The 21,120-nt window shown below is 37.0% G+C and overlaps 1 protein-coding gene across 1 annotated transcript in view; it reads right to left on the reverse strand.

Moving 5' to 3' along the window:
* PolZ1 (DNA polymerase zeta catalytic subunit) overlaps positions 1 to 21,120 on the reverse strand; it is a 409,350-nt gene that overhangs the window by 340,313 nt on the left and 47,917 nt on the right. The window contains exons 5-6 of the mRNA XM_067138984.2: positions 16,930 to 17,074; positions 8,168 to 8,287 (exon numbers count right to left, since the gene is read on the reverse strand). Of these exons, the coding sequence (XP_066995085.2) occupies positions 8,168 to 8,287; positions 16,930 to 17,074 (265 nt within the window). The remainder of the gene's footprint in view (positions 1 to 8,167; positions 8,288 to 16,929; positions 17,075 to 21,120) is intronic.

A 21,120-nucleotide genomic window follows, 5' to 3' on the forward strand; every position in this document is an offset into this window, starting at 1 on the left:
GCCCCTTTAGGTGGGGTGATGGTCCCCACAGTGGGGGAAATGCCACTGGAATCCATTACGCAGCGTCTGTTCTCCAGGTTAGGGGCAGCTGCACAAGGCGTCTGTACTCCAGAGGAGCAGCCTCATTATCACCTCACTGGATCACATCCAGATTTGTAATTCGGGACCTAGTCCCACAAAGGAGACACCATGACAGTCAACCATGGAAGGTCTTTTAAGTAAGTACTGGGAGGACCGCAAAGCCCGAACAATCCCTTCAAAGAGACCTGAACAATGGACTGACTAAAGTGATCCTATGTGGTCGTAAAAGAAGAATCATCTCTTAAATTCCCCTTCCAGCAGCAGTCTGTCTTTCCGGATCCATCAGCCCCCATCTTAGATAACCCTTCTCTGTTTCCCCCTCCTTCCCCCTTCCCCCACTTTTTACCCCCCGCCCCCCTCTCTCTTTATCTATTCCCTTGTTTACATTGCCTGCTTCCTACAAGAAGTCAACGCCTGCTCCCTATCCACTCCTTTGTTTACATGGACTGCCTGCTTCCTCCAGCAAGTCAGTGTTTTTTGTACATAAGACATTTGAGTCTCATAAATAATTTTCCTCCTTTTTAATTTATTTTCTGTTGTTTATTCATTCCTAATTCTGGTTGTTATTTCCAGATTTACTTTTTTGCCTGAGGTCCTAAGTCAACTTAAAGACATCATATTATGACAAGAAGATCATAACCATCATCATCATCATCATCATCATCATCTGCAGTTTCCAGCTGTTGGCCGGGTCTGCTTGGAACATAAGCCTCTCCATCTCCTCTTGTCCTCCCACCACTTCTCCCTAGTCACTCTTGCCCAGTCCTCTCATCTTCTCTGTACACACTCTTCCACTCTTTTTATCCACCTGTCTCTTGGTCTTCCTCTTGGTCGTGTACCTGTTATTTCCATTTCATACATCCTCCTCGGTCCTTTCCTCTGCCATTCTCTTCATGTGTCCATATCATCTAAGTCTAGATGCCTCTATCCTATTCTGTAGTGGCTCTTCTTTTACTATATCTCGAACCTTCCCATTTCTCATCTTATCCCGTCTTGTCACTCCTACCCTGCTTCTCAGAAATTTCATTTCACTTGTGTGTATTCTATTCACGGCTCTCTGCCTCATTACCCAAGTCTCAGCTGCATAAGTCAGAATAGGTATATAGTACATCCTGTATATCACTTTTTTGCTTCTCTGAGGGACATCCTTGCTCCAAACCAGGCTTCTAACACTTTTCAGTGAAAGGTAGCGAATATTTGTTGCGTGATAGGCTACATCCAGAACATAATCACGAAGTTGACCAGCGTGGTGCGTATTTGTCTTGTAACAGCCTAAAGATGGATACAGGAAAAGTCGTGAAATCCCTTACAAATGAAGACAAAATTAAAGTCTGTCAGCAAGTCAACTGGCATCCACATCTTCAAGCATGCAGAATTGGCATGAATGTTTAAACTCGCACCTTCCAGCATAGCTGCCAACTTTCCAAAATCAAAAATAGGAAGATTTTTTTAAATTCTTGGATTTCATCACATATACTGCGCCACTGTTTAAGTAAAAAAGGACATGATGAAAGGCATACATATCTAGTTACACTGTGAATTGACCATAAAATTTAAAATCTTAAAACTAAATTTTAAAAAAAATTTAAATGGGTACGAGAAAATGTACCTTTATGACACACACATATGAATAAAAGTACAGTTGAACCTTGATATTTCGAACCTCCATTACTTCCATTATTTCCATTATAAGTATCTCGAAGTAACTTAAATTTCCCGCCCGTCTGTCCTATTCTTCATGTGTATTTATTTCTCTAATACTCAAAATTCGGTTACACGAATTTCTAGACTTCTCGAAGCAATCATTTCGTCCCCTGAAGCGAAAAATACTCTAACTCGAATTTTGTGCAACATTAACGGTGCAATATTTGTGGTTTGTGAGGAACAGTTAACGAGTAAAGAAAGGGTCACAGTGAAGCTGGGAACTAATATGACGGAAACCAAAAAACTCTAATTTCTAGTGATCGGAAAATCAGCAAAGCTTCGCAGTTTCTCGGGCGTCAATTAATTACCGTCCATGTACGAAAGCAAGCCCAGAAGTCGCGGATGACAAGCTCCATTTACGAAACTCAGCTGCGTGGTATTTTCTTTCCAAAAGTGTTAATGGAGCTATTTTTCTTGTTTCACTGCTGTATGTACTGTATCCTGTCTTCTAAAAAGTGACTATAATAAGTGTTATAATTAAAGTGATGCCGTAAAATAGTTTCTTTGTATATTTTGAATTACTGTTAAAAATAATGTATTCAGTAAAAGCTGTTCCATCGAAGAAGCAAAGTAGGCATAAACAAACATTGCATATCACTCCGCGAGGGCCACGTAGCCTTTACACAGGTATGAACGTATAAATTTACGGATATAGCTGCTTTATTAGACTGTAAAATGAAAGGAAAATTAACTTTACATGTATCTCTGAACATTTGGTGAAGAGAAAATACCAGAAACTGTCACCAACGCGACTTCCTGAAATACATTCAACTCATTAAAATTATGAAGTAAGAATGAATACCGTATTTATGCAAATAATCCCTGCTGCGGAATAATCGCCACACCCTAATTTTAGGAAGGATCATTTTGAAAAAAATGAAATGATTTCCTTCCATCTAAGGAGTAAAGTAGGCATAAACAAATATTGCATATCACTCCGCGAGGTCTTTACGCAAGTATGAACATATAAATTTACGGATATAGCTGCTTTGCCTGCGCATATTTGAGATGATAAACATACATTATCACTACTATAAAATATATCTGTCATGAAAAATAGCAAGTAGGCCTACGTATTTCATTAATCTGAACTTGCAATAGGCTCGATTCCCTGTAGATCGGACGATTCTTTGTCTCTTGCATAACTAGAATCCTCTCCTAAATTACAAATTCGTCACACTCCACGTCTAAAACACTTTTCACACATGGTCTCTTTTTACTCGGATATTAACACAACCGGTGGTGGATAGTTCTTTTCGTGAAATGTAAACACTTGAAACAGACACACCAACGAACACTGATGTTAGTTTTTGCGATACAGTAAAACCTCGTTATTTCGAACTCTTGCGGACGCAATAATCTGACTTTGAATAACGTAATTTCGAATTAACTGCCAACTTGTGCTTCAGAAATGATAACCCTTGCGCGTCACAAAATATTCAAGACCCGTTACTGCATACAACTAACACTGATTCACTGTCTAAACCTTTTAAATGCCATGGAAACCAAAACAAAAAATGTATCCAACGAGATGCATTTACAGTATTCAAATAACGCACTTGGATAACTCAGTGGCAAACATAACCTCATGCAACAAAAGAAAAAAAGAAACACGGTTCAAAGACGAGGACAAATAATGCTGGCTCCCCTGTGCAATTGCTTTATTTTTTGGATTACTGTACTGTTTGTAGTTTTAGATGCCTTGTACTTGCACGGAAAGTACCCGATGCCCTTAAAACATCGTGGCTTATCGAGCTTTCTTATGATGAGTGGATGAAATCTATCACTTCCGTCTGAACTGCAACATAGTACAGTGACCCCATCTCCTTTAGAAACATCTGTTTTGGCTAGGTATAAAAATAAAAAACAAGGCAGTTTCATTGGCACTGGCAGTATTGATTGGTGCGTATGCATTGATTATAATTATGAGGCATGCTTTTTCACTGGCTGTCAGCATTGCCAGTGTTTGCGGATTCTGCTTCTCCGCAAACTACCTGTTACGTGATATTGTGGTGTTCCTTAAAACGCTAAATCCAAATGAATTACGATTTCACTCGAACTTAGCAGCTATGAAACACACTGTCGACACACCAAACTGAAAGGAAGTGCGGAAAGCTACCCCTGCACATTCCGGAAGGTGCATTCTATCGTGACACGGAGAAATTTTGAATTTAAACTACTCTCTAAAATATTTTTTAAAAATGTAAATGCAGTTTTAAATTAAAAGTCTGAATTGTTTACCGTTTAAATATGACATATGAGGGCAGTTTTCTTCCATCTGCGGTTACACAAAGCGTAACTGTACATCCAACATCGAAAAATTGCCAACCTTGACGCTAATAAAACCCGCACCCCATTTACGTGCCTCAATTTTTTTTTTTTAATACGCAGGGATTATTCGTGTAAATACGGTAAATATGCACTGAAATATGCAAAACTGCCACATAAAAAACAGATCGGTACGTCCCATACATTATTAACATACGACTTTGACACGGGGAAAAGCACAGAACCTCTAGAAAAACACGTGTCCTACAGCTCCAACAAAATTATGCACAGAAACTATGTTAATATGCGCGAACCACAAAATAAGAAACTCATTCTTTTGTCCCGATTAACTGAGTCACTAGCCTCTCTTACTTGTAGGACGATTGCCGTCCCGAATCTTCAGCCATAAAGCACACATGCTGCTGTAGCGAGCAGAAAACACTATACATGACAGCGACGAATGATGCATTCGCAAAATAAAGCATCAAATAAATAAATACGCTTGAAAATGAGGCTGGGTAAATTACACAAGCACATAAGAATTTATCCTTTATCCTAGGCTCACATGATTTGATTTGATGACATTCTGCGGATTTGAGAAACATTTTTGTACAGTGCTATTTGCTTTACGTCACTCCGACACAGATATGTCTCATGGCGACGATGGGACAGGAAAGGCCTAGGAATTGGAAGGAAGCGGCAGTGGCCTTAATTAAGGTACAGCCCCGACATTTGCCTGGTGTGAAAATGGGAAACCACGGAAAACCATCTTCAGGGCTGCCGACAGTGGGGCTCGAACCCACTATCTCCCGATTACTGGATACTGGCCGCAACGTTTTTGTACAGGCTAATAGAATGTCACTCTCTCCTCACTATTTCTCGAGTTCCTGTGGCATTGCACAGAGGCACAGAGAGTTGCCACGGCTAGCGATGTATAATAAATGGGAGGACGATGATTGTCAAAGAGTTTTGTGTGCGCGTGCGGGGGGGATGAAAAGCAGCAGTGTGGTTACCGTGGTAGCTGCCAGTGGTGTTCATTACTGTTAGGTCCCGAATGCAAGTCGACCCTGGATTTTCCGCATGAGATTTTGTGAAAACAAAAAGTATTTTTGGATTCAGAGAAATACTGTATGTTCAAATACAGGTTTCTCCTAATTATATTATTCTTGATAATTTTCAACAACCTTAGCCTGAGTTTCCCGTTTGCCCTCCATCCTGTCTGGGTTTCCATCATCCGCTTCAGCATCCTTCCCTCTTCCATCATCTTAACATGAGCAAACTTATTCTGTCAAAAACTTTTCACTTCTGATTTCCTTCCTAACGTCCTCATTTCTTACTCTGTCCTTTCTTGTCCTTCCTATCACACTCTTTAAAAATTTAATTTCATTGTCCTGGATTTTATCCTCCTGTCTGTTTCTCAGTATCCAGGTCTTTACTGCATATGTGAGTACTGGCTAGTAGTACATCTTATGCATCACCGCTTTACACTTCACTGCTACTTCCTCCAATTTCATTTTGAAAAACTGGAGTAGTATCACTCCAGTGGCTTCTGTGGCAAACGTTACACTTTCTTATTTAAAGAGCGTCATTTAACCTTACTTAAATTTCTATGCACCGTAAAAATATATTTCAAGCGCCAGTAATGATAACCTTTTCGCTATAAATTTACAAGGCCTTTCCAAAATTTAACCCGGCGCAAACAAATACATTGGAACTTCATTAGGGATTTCCTTTATTAAAACGATTTCTTGCTTAGCACAGCGTAAATTCGAAGTCCTGATTCATGGCATATTAAATCTATATAAAAATACCTTACTTATCGTGTTACAGGTTTTCACTATTACTGCGTAGTACGATCACATTTTTCCTAGCCCTGAAAATGTTCTTTGTCATCCCATGTGTAAGGAACAGATTTCCAACCCAGATTAGATCCCTCGCCACAGGAGGCCACACTGAGAAAGTTGCGCGAAAACAAGAAATGGCCTTGAATTCCTGAACTTTACAGGGTAAATTACACCTTTGGGAAGGAAGCCGTTAGCCTCAGGAAAGTTCAGTTTTGTTCTCCAATTTTCATTGATATTGCTCAATAACCTAAAAAGGCTGTTTGTACTTGTATTTCACATTCCTTTCAGAAGTATAGAAATATTCCATGTTCAGTCATACAGTGAGAGGTAACGAAGATTTATCACTGAAAGCCTACGTACGGATGAGAAATACAATCGTGTTAAGTTGACTAGCGTGGTCATATTATTGTGTAGTCCAGTTATAGATAATGAAGAAGTTAGTGACATTCGCTTACTAATGAAGATAAAATTAAAATCCAGGAACAGGAGAAGCATCCACATCTTTCAACAGTAGTGCTTATATTGAAACTCGCACCTTCCAGTTTCGACTCAAGTCGATCGAAGTGTTGTCGCATTCGAGATGACGTTCAAAGTAATCCTCTTGCACATGGCCAAGTTTAACCTCCAAACAATTCATGGTCGGCCAAGTTTAACCTCCAAACAATTCATGGTCGAAGTGTGACAGAAAAAAAATTATTTATAACCTACTGGTCCAAAATATACGACTTCAGCTGACATTTGTTTTAGAAAGTGTGCGATCTGCAAATAATGTGCTCATACTTTCATGGACCCCTGAGCAATTTGTTGTCTGGTGTTTTACACACCTTATACACCGTTGTTATTTAATACACCCCACAGGAAAACCTTTTTGAATTTGTTCTCTCGTCTTTCAATACTCTCAACCTTAGAAACAGTAGACAGCCCATCTCTTTTACTGTACCCGTACAAACATGACGTAAAATGTATTCGCGTCAAAAAAAAGCATTTTCTGTTGGATAGTTCTGATTTGTGCATTCAACAGTATGTTTTCTTGCTCAACTCATTCTCTTTCGTTGTCCCCTGCAGAAACGTCCAAACAAGGTTTTACTGAATAAACTAACCTCTGAAGTCGATCATCCTTTCTGCGCTGTATTTTATGTTATTGACTTTATGTCCCAACAACTGCCTTTGCGGATTTTGGAGACGCCGATGTGCTGGAACTTATTCCCGCAGGAGCTCTTTTACGTGCCAGTAAATCTACCGACATAAGGGTGATGTTTTTGAGCACCTTCAAACACCACTGGACTAAACCTGGATCGAACGTGCCAAGTTGAGGTCAGAAGGCCAGTGCTTCAACTGTCTGAGCCACTCAACCCTACCCGCTGTATTTTGAGATGTATCATATTCTTACCTAATTTCAGTACACAACATTAAATTGATCGATTGTTTACTTCAGCATTTACGCATTTAGTACGGGAACATGTTCTCTTTCATTTTCGAATTGTGTTTACAGAACAATAGTCAACGAGTATTACTAATTGACTCTGACATTCCCCTTAAGTTCGAATGTCAGCAAAAGAGCTCGCTAGTGCACATAGCGCAAAAACTACATGGAAGATGATCATTTGCATTCATTGTAGTCTCTGGAATCCATAGATATCGATAATGGAAATAATAATGCACGCTTAAACGCTCGTAATAACGGATGCATCAGTGATAGGGTTCTCGCTATAACCGAAGGATAATACACAGTCAAAATACAGGAATTTTCAAAGGACATTAAAAAAAATCTGTCATTATAACGGAGTTCTTGTTATATGCCGTACTCGCTATAGCGGACTTCTACCGTATCAAAACATTTCTGTAGCATATGCTTGTATGTGTGCGACAGGCTTCGGCAATCAGGACAATTCCTATCCTCGCCGCTAGATGGGGGCTTCATCCATTCCATTCCTGACCCAGTCAAATGACTGGAAACAGGCTGTGGATTTTCATATTTGTGCTTGTATGTGATGTTACATGCTGCAATTTTGTAGCATTCTGCTCACACCAAGAGAAATTAAATCCAATATAAATCTGTACATCAAGTTATTAATTCCAACTATTTACAGTAAGTTTAGTAATAGTGTTACTCTTGAGTAGATTCTGACGCCTATGTTGTCAGAATGAGCAATGTGGAGACTATGTTTGATGACATGCTTTACAAGATGATAGTCTGTTTTAAGAAAGAAATAACTCCAATAATAATAAGTACAGGAGGCAATTGTGAAGCATACAGAATTATTCCTTACCTGTGATCTCATTTTTATTAACAATATCAGCTGCCAAGGCATCCAATTCCAACTCACAGGTACTAAGCCTGCTTACACGTTCAGGTAGCAAGAGCTCTTCAGGGATATTTTCCAACACTTCTAAAATAATAAAAATGATGAGTTGAAGCTTCCATGATCTGCTGAACTAAAATTATGTTCTTCGTCCATGTTGGATTGTCATCATCCCATACAGTACATATACAGTATATATTATGTACAAATTGCCAACATTTCAGATACACTGCAGTATTCCTTATCAAAGGAACTAATCACCTTTGGATCAACAAAATCTACTTTAGCTGACTGGCAAGATTGATCGACTTGGATTATGGAAGGGTATACACTCATCTTGATTAAGAATGCTACAATGTATTCAAAGCATGGGCAACTTGTACATAACGTGCATACAATATGAAAGAAGAACGTAATTTTAATGAAGATGACACAGTCAAATAACAGCATTCATTATATGAAGCACTCAGAATACAATATTTGTGCAAGTCTGCACCAACTGTTAGTGAGATATTCATTAGAATAGTCACAGTATAAGCACACCAGAAACCAGATTACCAAGAAAAGTTATAGGAAAACTGTGGAATCTGAAGCAACAAGTAGGATGGATTAAGGAAATTAGAGAGGATATGGCAGAACTGGAAATAACTCTGGATAATTTGCAACTGAAATTAAAAATATAAAAATAAGACTTAAACCATGGTTTCTGGTGTCCTCATAATGTGACTATAATAATGAATACCTCACTAACAGTTGGTGCGGACTTGCACAAATATTGTATTCCGAGTGCTTTAAACCAAACGACATACAATGAAAAGGGTATGTACAGATGAGGAACAGAAAAAATCAGATCAAAGGAAAAGCTACGGGGCAATTCAAAAAGAAAACAAATGGAAGAAGATGATCACAAAATGACTGACTGAAGTGATCCAAGGAGGAAGAGGAAGAAGGAGACTAAAGAATCAAATTTTTAAGAACACACTTTTCATCCAATGTGCACTTATTTACAGACATCAAACATTCTTTTTACATATACAATAGGAATATGAATACCTGAAATTAAATATACAGCTGAAATTCTTAAAAATAAAACATGTACTTGTTTAACACATTGAGGTCGAAGGCTGTACACCGTATAGACTGGGTAATTTATTGTGGAGAATGAAGCCCGGATCTCTCCACGTTCTCAGATTTTCATCGTTATTACGAAACAAACATTCTATGGAAGATAGGAAACTTAAAAGGGTCCACCTTTTCAATACAAATAAATGTTATAGTTTATTTACAACATATATTTACACTTGGAACTAGTTTCGACGCTGTTTGGCGTCATCTTCAGCCAAAATGTGAGAAATAGGCTAGCATGTAGACATTTATATTACACAAGGTGTTACATTAGTGTGATTAAATGAGAGAACATGAAGACGCGAAGTACAATGTCAGTTTCAAAGTGGTCATGAAGGGCGAGTCAAAATTTGTATAAACATGAGATAACATAATCACTTAAACAATAAAACATATATATTTTTTTTTTTTTTTGGTAGGGGCTTTACGTCGCACCGACACAGATAGGTCTTATGGCGACGATGGGATAGGAAAGGCCTAGGAGTTGGAAGGAAGCGGCCGTGGCCTTAAGTAAGGTACAGCCCCAGCATTTGCCTGGTGTGAAAATGGGAAACCACGGAAAACCATCTTCAGGGCTGCCGATAGTGGGATTCGAACCTACTATCTCCCGGATGCAAGCTCACAGCCGCGCGACTCTACGCATAAAACATATAAACATATAAACTGTAACAAAACCATGCGGAAGTACGAGATGATTGGCATTGGAGATTCAAATTATTTCAGACAATCTTCCATTGAATGTTGCTTGCCGCGAGTGTAGTACAAAACATAGGTTATATTTCAATGAACACAATCTTCTCAAAAATGCACATAACATTATAAAATATTTAGGTTGGATGAAATTTGGCAGTTCGGGATTGAAATCACTTATTCAATAAGCGTCAATTCAAAAAACAGCTGTAAAGGGTGAGACAAGATTTGCACAAGCGTGAGTTTGGACTCGATAAATGCAAAAAACACATGAAAACTCGAAAATGTAGGTTCGTGATGGATTTGGCACAAAAGGTCTGCATGTAATCATTCATTGAATGGCACCGGTGCGAGTGTAGTTCAAATGTGAGTTAGGATTTAAGAACCTCTTAGAATTGCACGTGACATCTGAACTCATGGTGCGAGATGTACTTGGCAGTGAAGGTTCGAATTGTAGATATTCAGTGATGTCAATTCAAAACAGTCCATGAAGGGTGAATGCAAAAACTATAATTCATACGAGTTAGGACTCATTAAATAATATTTTCAAATACAAATAACATATTCAACTTTTCGTGGTACACGGTGAAATTGGCAGTTAAGTAGGATTTCTTCGTCAGGTGCCATATAGGTCAAGTGCAGCGTAAGTATGAGACAGGGCTCAACATATCCAAACTGGTACAAATGTATATTTGAATCCAAGTGTGAGATGAACATGGTAGATAAAGAATCACTTTGTTGAGGGTGTAGTAAACATATTCAGCTCGACAAGAAATATAAAATTGGAATTAAGGAAGACGTTCCTCTGAGAGCTTAGAGGTTGACTGTGCCAGTATTTGTGGTGTATTGTTGCAGCATTACGTGCAGGGTGGGGGCAGGTCTCTTTGATGTTTATTGCAGGACCTAAGGCGGTAAAGTTATGGCGCGAGATGAAGAGGGACAGAGCGTATTGGATAGTTTAGGTCTGGGGAGCGGCCATTGTTGGATTAGGAGGGGAGAAGGAAGGAGCGGTAGGGGAGGAGGAGTGGAAGGAGGGGAAATATGGAGGGTGATGAGGCGAAAGTGTGTGGCGTGACAAAGTATTATGCATAATGTGAAAGACAGATCTGTTTTTCGGGATATTAATGTTTTTGAAAAATTCAATGAGAAAGTCGAATATGATCTTTGGTTTCTCTGAGATATCATTTAAGTTTAGGTTTGGATTGAAATATTGGTCTAAATGAATATAGAGGTTTTCAGTGACGTCTAGGAAAGAATTTTGTTTAGAATTTCTAATACCTCAAGATCTTGATTTATTTCAGTAAAGTTGTGCTTAAAATTCTTTTATATGTAGGCTGACCGCGGAAAAACGGTTGTGTTTTATGGCATTGACATGTTCTGCACATCTGATTTTAAAACTGCGTCCTGTTTGCCCTAAGTAAGAACTTTTGGAGTCTTGGCTGAATATGTTTACTACACCCTCAACAAAGTGATTCTTTATCTACCATGTTCGTCTCACACTTGGATTCAAATATGCATTTGTACCAGTTTGGATATGTTGAGCCCTGTCTCATACTTACGCTGCACTTGACCTATATGGCACCTGACGAAGAAATCCTACTTTAACTGCCAATTTCACCGTGTACCACGAAAAGTTGAATATGTTATTTGTATTTGAAAATATTATTTAATGAGTCCTAACTCGTATGAATTATAGTTTTTGCATTCACCCTTCATGGACTGTTTTGAATTGACATCACTGAATATCTACAATTCGAACCTTCACTGCCAAGTACATCTCGCACCATGAGTTCAGATGTCACGTGCAATTCTAAGAGGCTGTTAAATGCTAACTCACATTTGAACTACACTCGCACCGGTGCATTCAATGAATGATTACACGCAGACCTTTTGTGCCAAATCCATCACGAACCTACATTTTCGAGTTTTCATGTGTTTTTTGCATTTATCGAGTCCAAACTCAAGCTTGTGCAATTCTTGTCTCACCCTTTACAGCTGTTTTTTGAATTGACGCTTATTGAATAAGTGATTTCAATCCCTAATTGCCAAATTTCATCCAACCCAAATATTTTATAATGTTATGTGCATTTTTGAGAAGATTGTGTTCATTGAAATATAACCTATGTTTTGTACTACACTCGCGGCAAGCAACATTCAATGGAAGATTGTCTGAAATAATTTGAATCTCCAATGCCAATCATCTCGTACTTCCGCATGGTTTTGTTACAGTTTATATGTTTATACGTTTTATTGTTTAAGTGATTATGTTATCTCATGTTCATACAAATTTTGACTCGCCCTTCATGACCACTTTGAAACTGACATTGTACTTCACGTCTTCATGTTCTCTCATTTAATCACACTAATGTAACACCTTGTGTAATATAAATGTCTACATGCTAGCCTATTTCCCACATTTTGGCTGAAGATGACTCCAAACAGCGTCGAAACTAGTTCCAAGTGTAAATATATGTTGTAAATAAACTATAACATTTATTTGTATTGAAAAGGTGGACCCTTTTAAGTTTCCTATCTTCCATTCTCAGTTCAATACGGACAAAAATGAAATTCTTAGATTTAAACGTACTATGTGCGATAAAGGAGATTGTAGATCTTAAACTTAAGGAAGTTAAATTCTTCATTACCTTAGAAATGACCAAAACTTTAAGGTTAGAAAGACCGCTAATTTTTAAAACTGAACAGGAGGAAATATATCTATATACATATATAAAGTAACTTGTCCTGACTGACTGACTGACAGATTCATCATCGCCGAGCCAAAACTACTGGACGTAAAGAAATGAAATTTTGGGGATACATTCATATTAAGATATAGGTGCTTGCTAAGGGAAGATTTTTGTATATTCCGTCGCTACGGGGGTGAAAAGGGGGGTGTTTAAAATGAGTGTATCTATATCGCAAAACTTTAAAAGTTTACAGATATAAAAATTGGTATTTAGAATCTTCTTTAAAAACAAGGAAACAAGTATTTTTTTGTTTTCAGAAAATCTCAATAGGAGTGCTGAAAAAGGGTGAAAAAAGGGTTGAATGCCTTTAATCAGGATACCAGTACTTATATCTCAGAAACTGAACATATTACAGACCTGAAAATTTGCACTTTTGATCTCTTTTAAAAATAAAGAAACGTATTCTTTTGTTTTTCGAAAATCCAATATATGGGACGGTGAAAAGTTGGGTGAATTTTTAAAATGTGTGTATGTATATCTTAAAACTTTGAAAGTAAACAGATGTACAAATTGGTATTTAGAATCTTCATTAAAAATAAAGAAACACGTATTTTTTTTTGTTTTTCGAAAATCCCAATTGGAGGGGTGAAAATGGGTTGAATGCCTTTAATGAGGATACTTATATCTCAGAAACTGAAGATATTACAGACCTGAAAATTGGTGTTTGGGATATTATTTAAAAATAAAGAAACACGTATTTTTTGGTTTTTGGAAAATCCAATTAATGCGGGGTGAAAAGGGGGTGAATTTTTAAAATGAGTGTATCTACATCTCAAAACTTTTCAAGTGTATAGATGTAATAATTGGTATTTAGAATCTCCTTTAAAAATAAACACGTATTTTTTTTGTTTTCGGAAAATCCCAATAGGAAGGGTGACAAAGGTTGAAAAATTGGTTGAATGCTTTTAATGAGGCTACTTATATTTCAGAAACTGAAGATATTACAGACCTGAAAATTGGTATTTGGGATCTACTTTAAAAATAAAGAAATAGGTATTTTTTTTCGTGTTTGGAAAATCCAAAAATGGGGAGGGAAACGGGGGTGAATTATTAAAATGAGTGTATCTACATCTTAAAACTTTGAAAGTTAACAGCTGTACAAATTGGTATTTAGAATCTTCATTAAAAATAAAGAAACACGTATTTTTTTTGTTTTTCGAAAATCCCAATCGGAGGGGTGAAAAGGGGTTGAATGCCTTTAATGAAGATACTTATATCTCAGAAACTGATGATATTACAGACCTGAAAATAGGTATTTGGGATCTCTTTTAAAAATAAGGAAACAATTTTTTTGCTTTTGGAAAATCCAAATTGTGGGGGGTGAACAGGGGGTGAATTTTTAAAATGAGTGTATCTACAACTCAAAACTTTTAAAGTTTATAGATGTAAAAATTGGTATTTAGAATCTCCTTTAAAAATGAAGAAACACGTATTTTTTTGTTTTCGGAAAATCCCAACAGGAAGGGTGGGAAAGGTTGAAAAATGGGTTTAATGATTTTAATGAGGCTACATATAACTCAGAAAATGAAGACATTACAGAACTGAAAATTTGAATTAAATTGAATTAAAAATAAAGGAACACGTATTTTTTTTGTTTTTGGAAAATCTAATTAATTGCAGTTAAACAGGAGTGACAAATAGGGGTGAATTTTTTGAAAGACTATATCTACAGAATACCTGAGAAACGTAAAATGTTACAGACGTAAAAAGTGGTATTGGGAATCTCTTGTAAATGTAAAGAAACAAAGGTGATTTGCTTTTGGAAACTCCACTTAAGGGGAACTAAAAGAGGGGTGAAATTTTTAAGTGAGAATTTCTTCAGTACATCTCAAAAAACTTAAAATGTTACAGAAGTGAAAAATGGTATTTTTTTATCTCTATTAAAAATCAAGAAACGTGTATTTTTAGTTTTCCGAAATACCACTTGGGCGGAGGGGGGGGGGGGGGTAAAATTGACTGAAAAAAATATTGAATTCTTTTAATTAGACTACTGATATCTCAAAAATGAACATGTTACAGATGTGAAATTTGATATTTGGAATCTGCTTTAAAAGTAAAGAAACGTATTCTCGGAAAATCCAATGAAGTGTGGGGGAAGGTGAAAGAATTGAAAAATTGACTCAATTGTATGAGAATACTTACATCTAATTAAAACTAAAGTTGTTACAGGCGTGAAAACTGGTATTTGGATCTCCTTTAAAAACAAAGAAAAACGTGGTTTTTTTTTTGGGGGGGGGGGATCATCTTGGGTGGCAGGAGAGAAAAGGAGTTGAATTCCTTTCATGAGTACACATAAAACAAAAACTGAAGAAGTTAGAGTCGTGATTATTGGTATTTAGAAGATCCTTTACTATTTTGCCGGAAAATTAAGGCGGGGGAGGAATGTGAAAGGAAGTGAAACAAAAGTGAATTATTTTTATGAGAATAATATCTCAAAAGTGAAGGTAATAGACGTGAACATTGGTGTTTTGAATCTCCTTTAAACATAAATAAACACTCCTTCTTTTAATTATTTGTTGGGTGGAGGGGGGGGAGTAAATAAGCTTAACGGCGGTGGGGTGTAAAAGGAGGTGAGACCAATTGATTTTACTGTTCATAATGTACTTATAAGGAGCCTCTGTTGCTCAGGCGGCAGCGCGCCGGCCTCTCAGAGCTGGGTTCCGTGGTTCAAATCCCGGTCACTCCATGCGACATTCGTGCTGAACAAAACGGAGGCGGGACAGATTTTTCTCCGGATACTCTGGTTTTCCCTGTCATCATTCATCCCAGCAACACTGTCCAATATAATTTCATTTCATTTGTCATTCATTATCCATTGCCCCAGAAGAGTGCGACAGGTTTCGGCAGCCGGCACAATTCCTATTATACCAATATAATGGTCTGTTATTGGAGATTAATTTTTGGAAATGAGAGATAGCTCTCATAGTGCATTGGCACTGCTGGTGGCTTCAGGTAGCCTATGCAGTGGCCTGCACGGTATGCACTAGCCTTGCGTCTTGGGTGGTGTGCTAAGTCCCAACTGATGAGCCTAACTTAGCACAAGAGGGCGAAACGCAGGCAACCAAGAGTGAGTTAGCTGGAAAATTTATAATGTCCAATAACGGACCATTATATTGGTATTATAAATTTACTCATTCGGGACAAATATTTTAAATTCCCTTTGGGAATCAACATCTGTATTAAACAATTCCTATTGTCGCCGCTAGATGGGGCTTTATTCATTCTATTCCTGACCCTGTCGAATGACTGGAAACAGGCTGTAGATTTTCGATGTACTTATTCTGATCATTAACCGATCATTTTTAATCTTTCCTGGGTTCGTTTTCAAGAGCCATCTTTTTCTTCAGAGAACGTTCTTAGATTACAGTAGATTCTCCTGGCATCTAAATAAAAATTTAAACACCTTTGAAATAAACAATAGGAATGAGATTGACCGTCCAATTGTTCTCCTCTATGATAAGGTCTTAATTTACGGAAGTATGTCATTCGTATCGCCAGAAATCCCGTACACTTGCCTACGTGCGACAATGGTGCTGGTCACATTGTCAACAATGACAATGGCAGCAGATCAAATTTGCCGCCAAGTAGCGGTCTTGCATCTTGCTATCGGGTCCACAACATCTATAATAATAATAATAATAATAATAATAATAATAATAATAATAATAATAATAATAATAATAATAATAATAATAATAATAAATGTTCTGGACCGTAGTCAAAATGTACGGACTGCCCTGGAAACGGGTCCTGGTCGGGTAATGACTACGATTGCAGTCCGCTGGTTTAGTACCGCCAAGGCACCAAGATGACACCACGCCGGATCTCCTCAAGGATTTGATCCATATTAAAAATGCTTATAGAAAAGATGGCTAAGATTTAGGGACCCAACTGACCGGGTGGAATACCTAGACCTAGCCCGCGAAGTACGAAATCGATTGCTGGAAAGGAAGATTGAAGAAAGGAAGGAACTTTATCGCAATCTCTCAGAAAACGAGTCCGATCACGAATTTTGACAGATTCTCCCAGAAAACGGGTTAGATCGCGAATTTTGGTGGATTGTATATAAAACGTTAAGCATTCAATTATAAATTTCATTATAATACCGTAGCGAAGCACGGGTATCTTGCTAGTTATTCATAATAAAGACAATAATATAATCAGTACCTGAACTTTCTGTACCTCTGCGGAACTTAACATGCCTCAAAGTCACAAGGTTCATGCCGTATAAGTTGAAATCAATCATGAACTGTAATATGAAAGGCACATGTGCCTCATGTGGCTGAAACACCTGGTTAAGGATAGCACCATTCTGTAAAAATATAGAAATTACAGCAATTATCAATCAGTAAGAGTGAAAACTAGAGATATGAAAGGATGAAGCATGATGTGGCTGCAGGCATGTTTGGAAAGGAAGTCAATAAAATAAAAATTTAAGCAAAGATTACACATTCATTTTACCAAATAGGAAAATCCAAAGCAAAAAAACTTCATATGATAAGGATAGAATTTTGATCTTTATGCCATGCTTAATTGGCATAAAGTAAGAGACATTTTAGTAAATAACTGCCATACCAGTCAGTAGAGAGCCACGACCAGATTTGAACAGTTAAAACATTGGTGACTTCTGATTCCAAACTGAAGATGTAGTTAGAACATCAGAACTGACCCGAGATTCTGAGCAAGACTTGAATATCACTCATGTTTCCAACAAAGTCCATACATCCTAATTAAAGACCATAGAAAATGCAGCATAAAAATTTCCTGTAGCCTGTTCAATAGTGTAGCAAAGAATGGTCTCTTCTGACTGGTTCATAAAGGAAACAAAACACGATGTTTACTGTACAATCCAAAACAAAAACTGCACAATCACCATGAAAAAGGTCACAGCATCACTTCAAAGTAAGGTAATGCTTATCCCATTAGCACCTAAATTAATTTTTTTTTTTTTTAGATTTGCTTATTTATTGTGTTTTGCTGCATGTTTGAGACCAAAATAAACTAATAAAACAAGTTTCAGAATTTTGGAATCGCTAGGCGCTTGCACTACCTATTTTTAAACAATGAATTTTGAAAGTCGAATTTTGGTTGCAAAGTACTTTTTTTGTTTTCGTTCAATAACAATGCTCAAAATATCTTAGCATTATTTATTGTAAGATTATGGACTATCAGTTTTTATGCACATCACAGCGAAAAGAAAAATAGAATTATTGAACACAGGAGAAAATATTTGTTTGCAGTACATAGACACATGTTCAGTTTGTTGCCTATCAAAACAAAACACTCACTGCAACAATAGAATAAAATCAAAAATAAGAAAATGAAGAATCAAAGAACTACAGATGCAGATACAAACTATAGAGTAACTACAGCAGTCTATATTTTCAGAGGCATATAAAAGCCCACCATCAGTACTTGCGCGTTAGCCACAGAGATAGAGAATGATAATCTTTCACTGTCTTTATATCATCCTGCGTGTCCCAATAAGAACGCTTGGAGGGCAACCTATTATATCCAGAAATGAAAAGTATGGCGATAAAGCAATGAATTTCATCAGAAGTTATTTGTGGGTCCATATAATTTAAAAACACTGCATACGTTTTAGTCTCTCAATCTAAACGTTCGATCAGCTGGTTATATGTAAACAATTCAAAAATGTAAACAATAGTCATGGATTTTCACTTGTTATAACTAGGCTCCGGAAATGTCAACAGTCACCCAATATTGAAATCAGCCCCATCAGTCTATCTTGGTTTGTTATTTGATTTATTATTTCCTCTATCAGTTATCCGCTCTTTCGCAGCATCGGGTATTGAAACAGATCTTGCATCAGTAGACAGAAACGGCACTTCGTCTTCTGATAACACACCTTCACCATCATAACTAATCCCGATTCTTTCATTATTTACAAGCTTCATTTCAGCACTGACACGTAACTGTCGAGAGAGAGATTATCAATAAACCCACCATCATCTTCATCACCAGGAGCCCTCATCTGTAAGTACATTTACATAGGGCGGTTGCACAAAAATATCACCATCAAGATCTTCAGTCAGTAGCACATCCAGTGCTTCTAAAAGGGAAAATTCCTTCCTGAAATGAAGATGTATGAATAAGTATAAAGTGTCCTGATCTGACAGCTGCAGCAATTTTACTGAGAATAAACGCCTAGCGTTGCCATATGACAATGATTCAACAAGCACTACCACGGCATTGTGCACCCGTACTATTTCAAATGCTTACAACATATATAATGAAGTGTGCACAACACTACTGTAAACATAATCCAATGAAAGAACTTCACTTATAGATTTTATATCCTTCTTACGTGAAGCTGGCAGCCATTTCACAGGAATCTTAAAATAACCAAGTCTTTGTATCACAACAATAGATTTTAAAATTAAATAAACATGATTACTCGATTCTACAAACTCTTCTCTAACTGTCGGATGACACTACAATCTTCCAGATTATTTCTTGTTGCCAAGAGTATTAAAAGAAAAAGGTGCAAAAATATCAATTCAAATTTCAAGACAAAAATATTTCTTAACATCTGAGTTCAACTTACGAGGTAAAGGTTCCCATGAGACACAAGTCTTGCATATTACTTTAAAGTTATTCTATTGCCCTCATTTACAAAGTCCGTCATAATTCTTCCATTTTTTTATTTTCGCTAGAGAAAAGACCATCCACTGAAGTTAAGGTAATATGGCCTAACTTTTTTTTTTTTAATCCCTTCAATGTAGTCTCCAGTCATCCGATTTCCATTAGGATTTACATTTCCTGCCATACCATACAATTTCATAATTAACATATTTCATTTAATGATTGCAATCTGAGTCAAAGTTATTTAAATCCAAACAAAGTGATGCCACAACAACAATCATGTACGGTCGTGCATTGGGAACTAGAAGTAAGTTTATTTTGAAATTTGTTGCATTCAGCCAAAAATTCTGTATTATTTCTGAGCCTGTGAAGAGCCATGTTAGTGCTAGATCAATCATACCGTAAGCAAGTAGGACATTCACTATGTCAGAGTTACCAGTTTAATTTAATTACTAATCTTCAAATTATTCAGCTATTAAGCAGTTCGCATTTTCATTTAGTTATCCTTTACCAGCTGTTGTATACATCACTGATAAGGCAGTCTGTTCTGTGTGCATGATTACATTTTCGCCCATCATTTACTGAACATTTTACACAAAACCGGGACTTTGAAACATTAGGATATTCGTTTAATACCTTGTTTTGAGCTATGCTGTTGTTAATACACTGCCTAAACAGTTATAGACACATCAATATTAAATGAGTAACATTCGTAGCTCTTAATAAAATTCTCATTCATAAAGTACCCTGTAGGTGGTGTTTATAATGTCATAAATTGTCTTATGAAGTGGTTAATGTGATGATCTGTACAGCTGAAAGGAAGCCTGATGTAATGTGTTTCTGTTTCAAAGCATGTAAATTATCGAAGTGTTGAAATGTTAATATCATGAAGAAGGAAAACACAAATGAGATGCCTGACTATAGATGGCCTTGGTCACATCACCTCAGCATATATCTATCTCACTACAACCTACCTATCACAACTAAGATTTTCACATCAATCATAGTTTAGAGCAAACATGGCAGGCATCACAAATCAAGGAACTGGCAGAGAGAGAATATCTTCTTTTTTTTTTCCATATTTGTTTAACGTCGCACTAACACATCAAAGGTTTTGGCAACGGAAGGGTGGGAGATTGGGAAGGTAGCAGCTGTCGCCTTCATTAAGGTACAGCCCCAGCATTTGCCTGGTGTAAAAATGGGAAACCACGGAAAACCATCTTCAGGGCTGCCGACAGTGGGGTTCAAACCCACTATCTCCCGAATGCAAGCTCACAGCTGTGCGACCCTCACTGCACGACCACTTGCTCGGTGAGAGAATATCCAACAGATAGCTGTCCCTATTACGGAATCTAACTGATCTGCCTCCTAATCAGTTCACACAGAACAATATTTATGACAGTAAATTTTATTATTAGAAAAATAGTACCGCATTTACTCGCATATAAGTCGCATCCCTTGATGCAAGTGCGATAAACAATATTCTCCCACCCATGGGATACAAGTATTGAGCTTGAATTATTATTATTATTATTATTATTATTATTATTATTATTATTATGATTATTATTATTATATGTATGGCTATGAAGTGTTCATCCAGTTAGTATTTGTATTTGTATTATTATTATTATTATTATTATTATTATTATTATTATTATTATTATTATACGATCGTGTTGTTTGTGAGATGATGTCATGAAACATGCACTGTATATGTAAGAACCTGTATATAATTCATTCTTACTTGTA

Source organism: Anabrus simplex, chromosome 1, assembly GCF_040414725.1.
Source record: "Anabrus simplex isolate iqAnaSimp1 chromosome 1, ASM4041472v1, whole genome shotgun sequence".
Classification (NCBI taxonomy): Eukaryota; Metazoa; Arthropoda; class Insecta; order Orthoptera; family Tettigoniidae; genus Anabrus; species Anabrus simplex.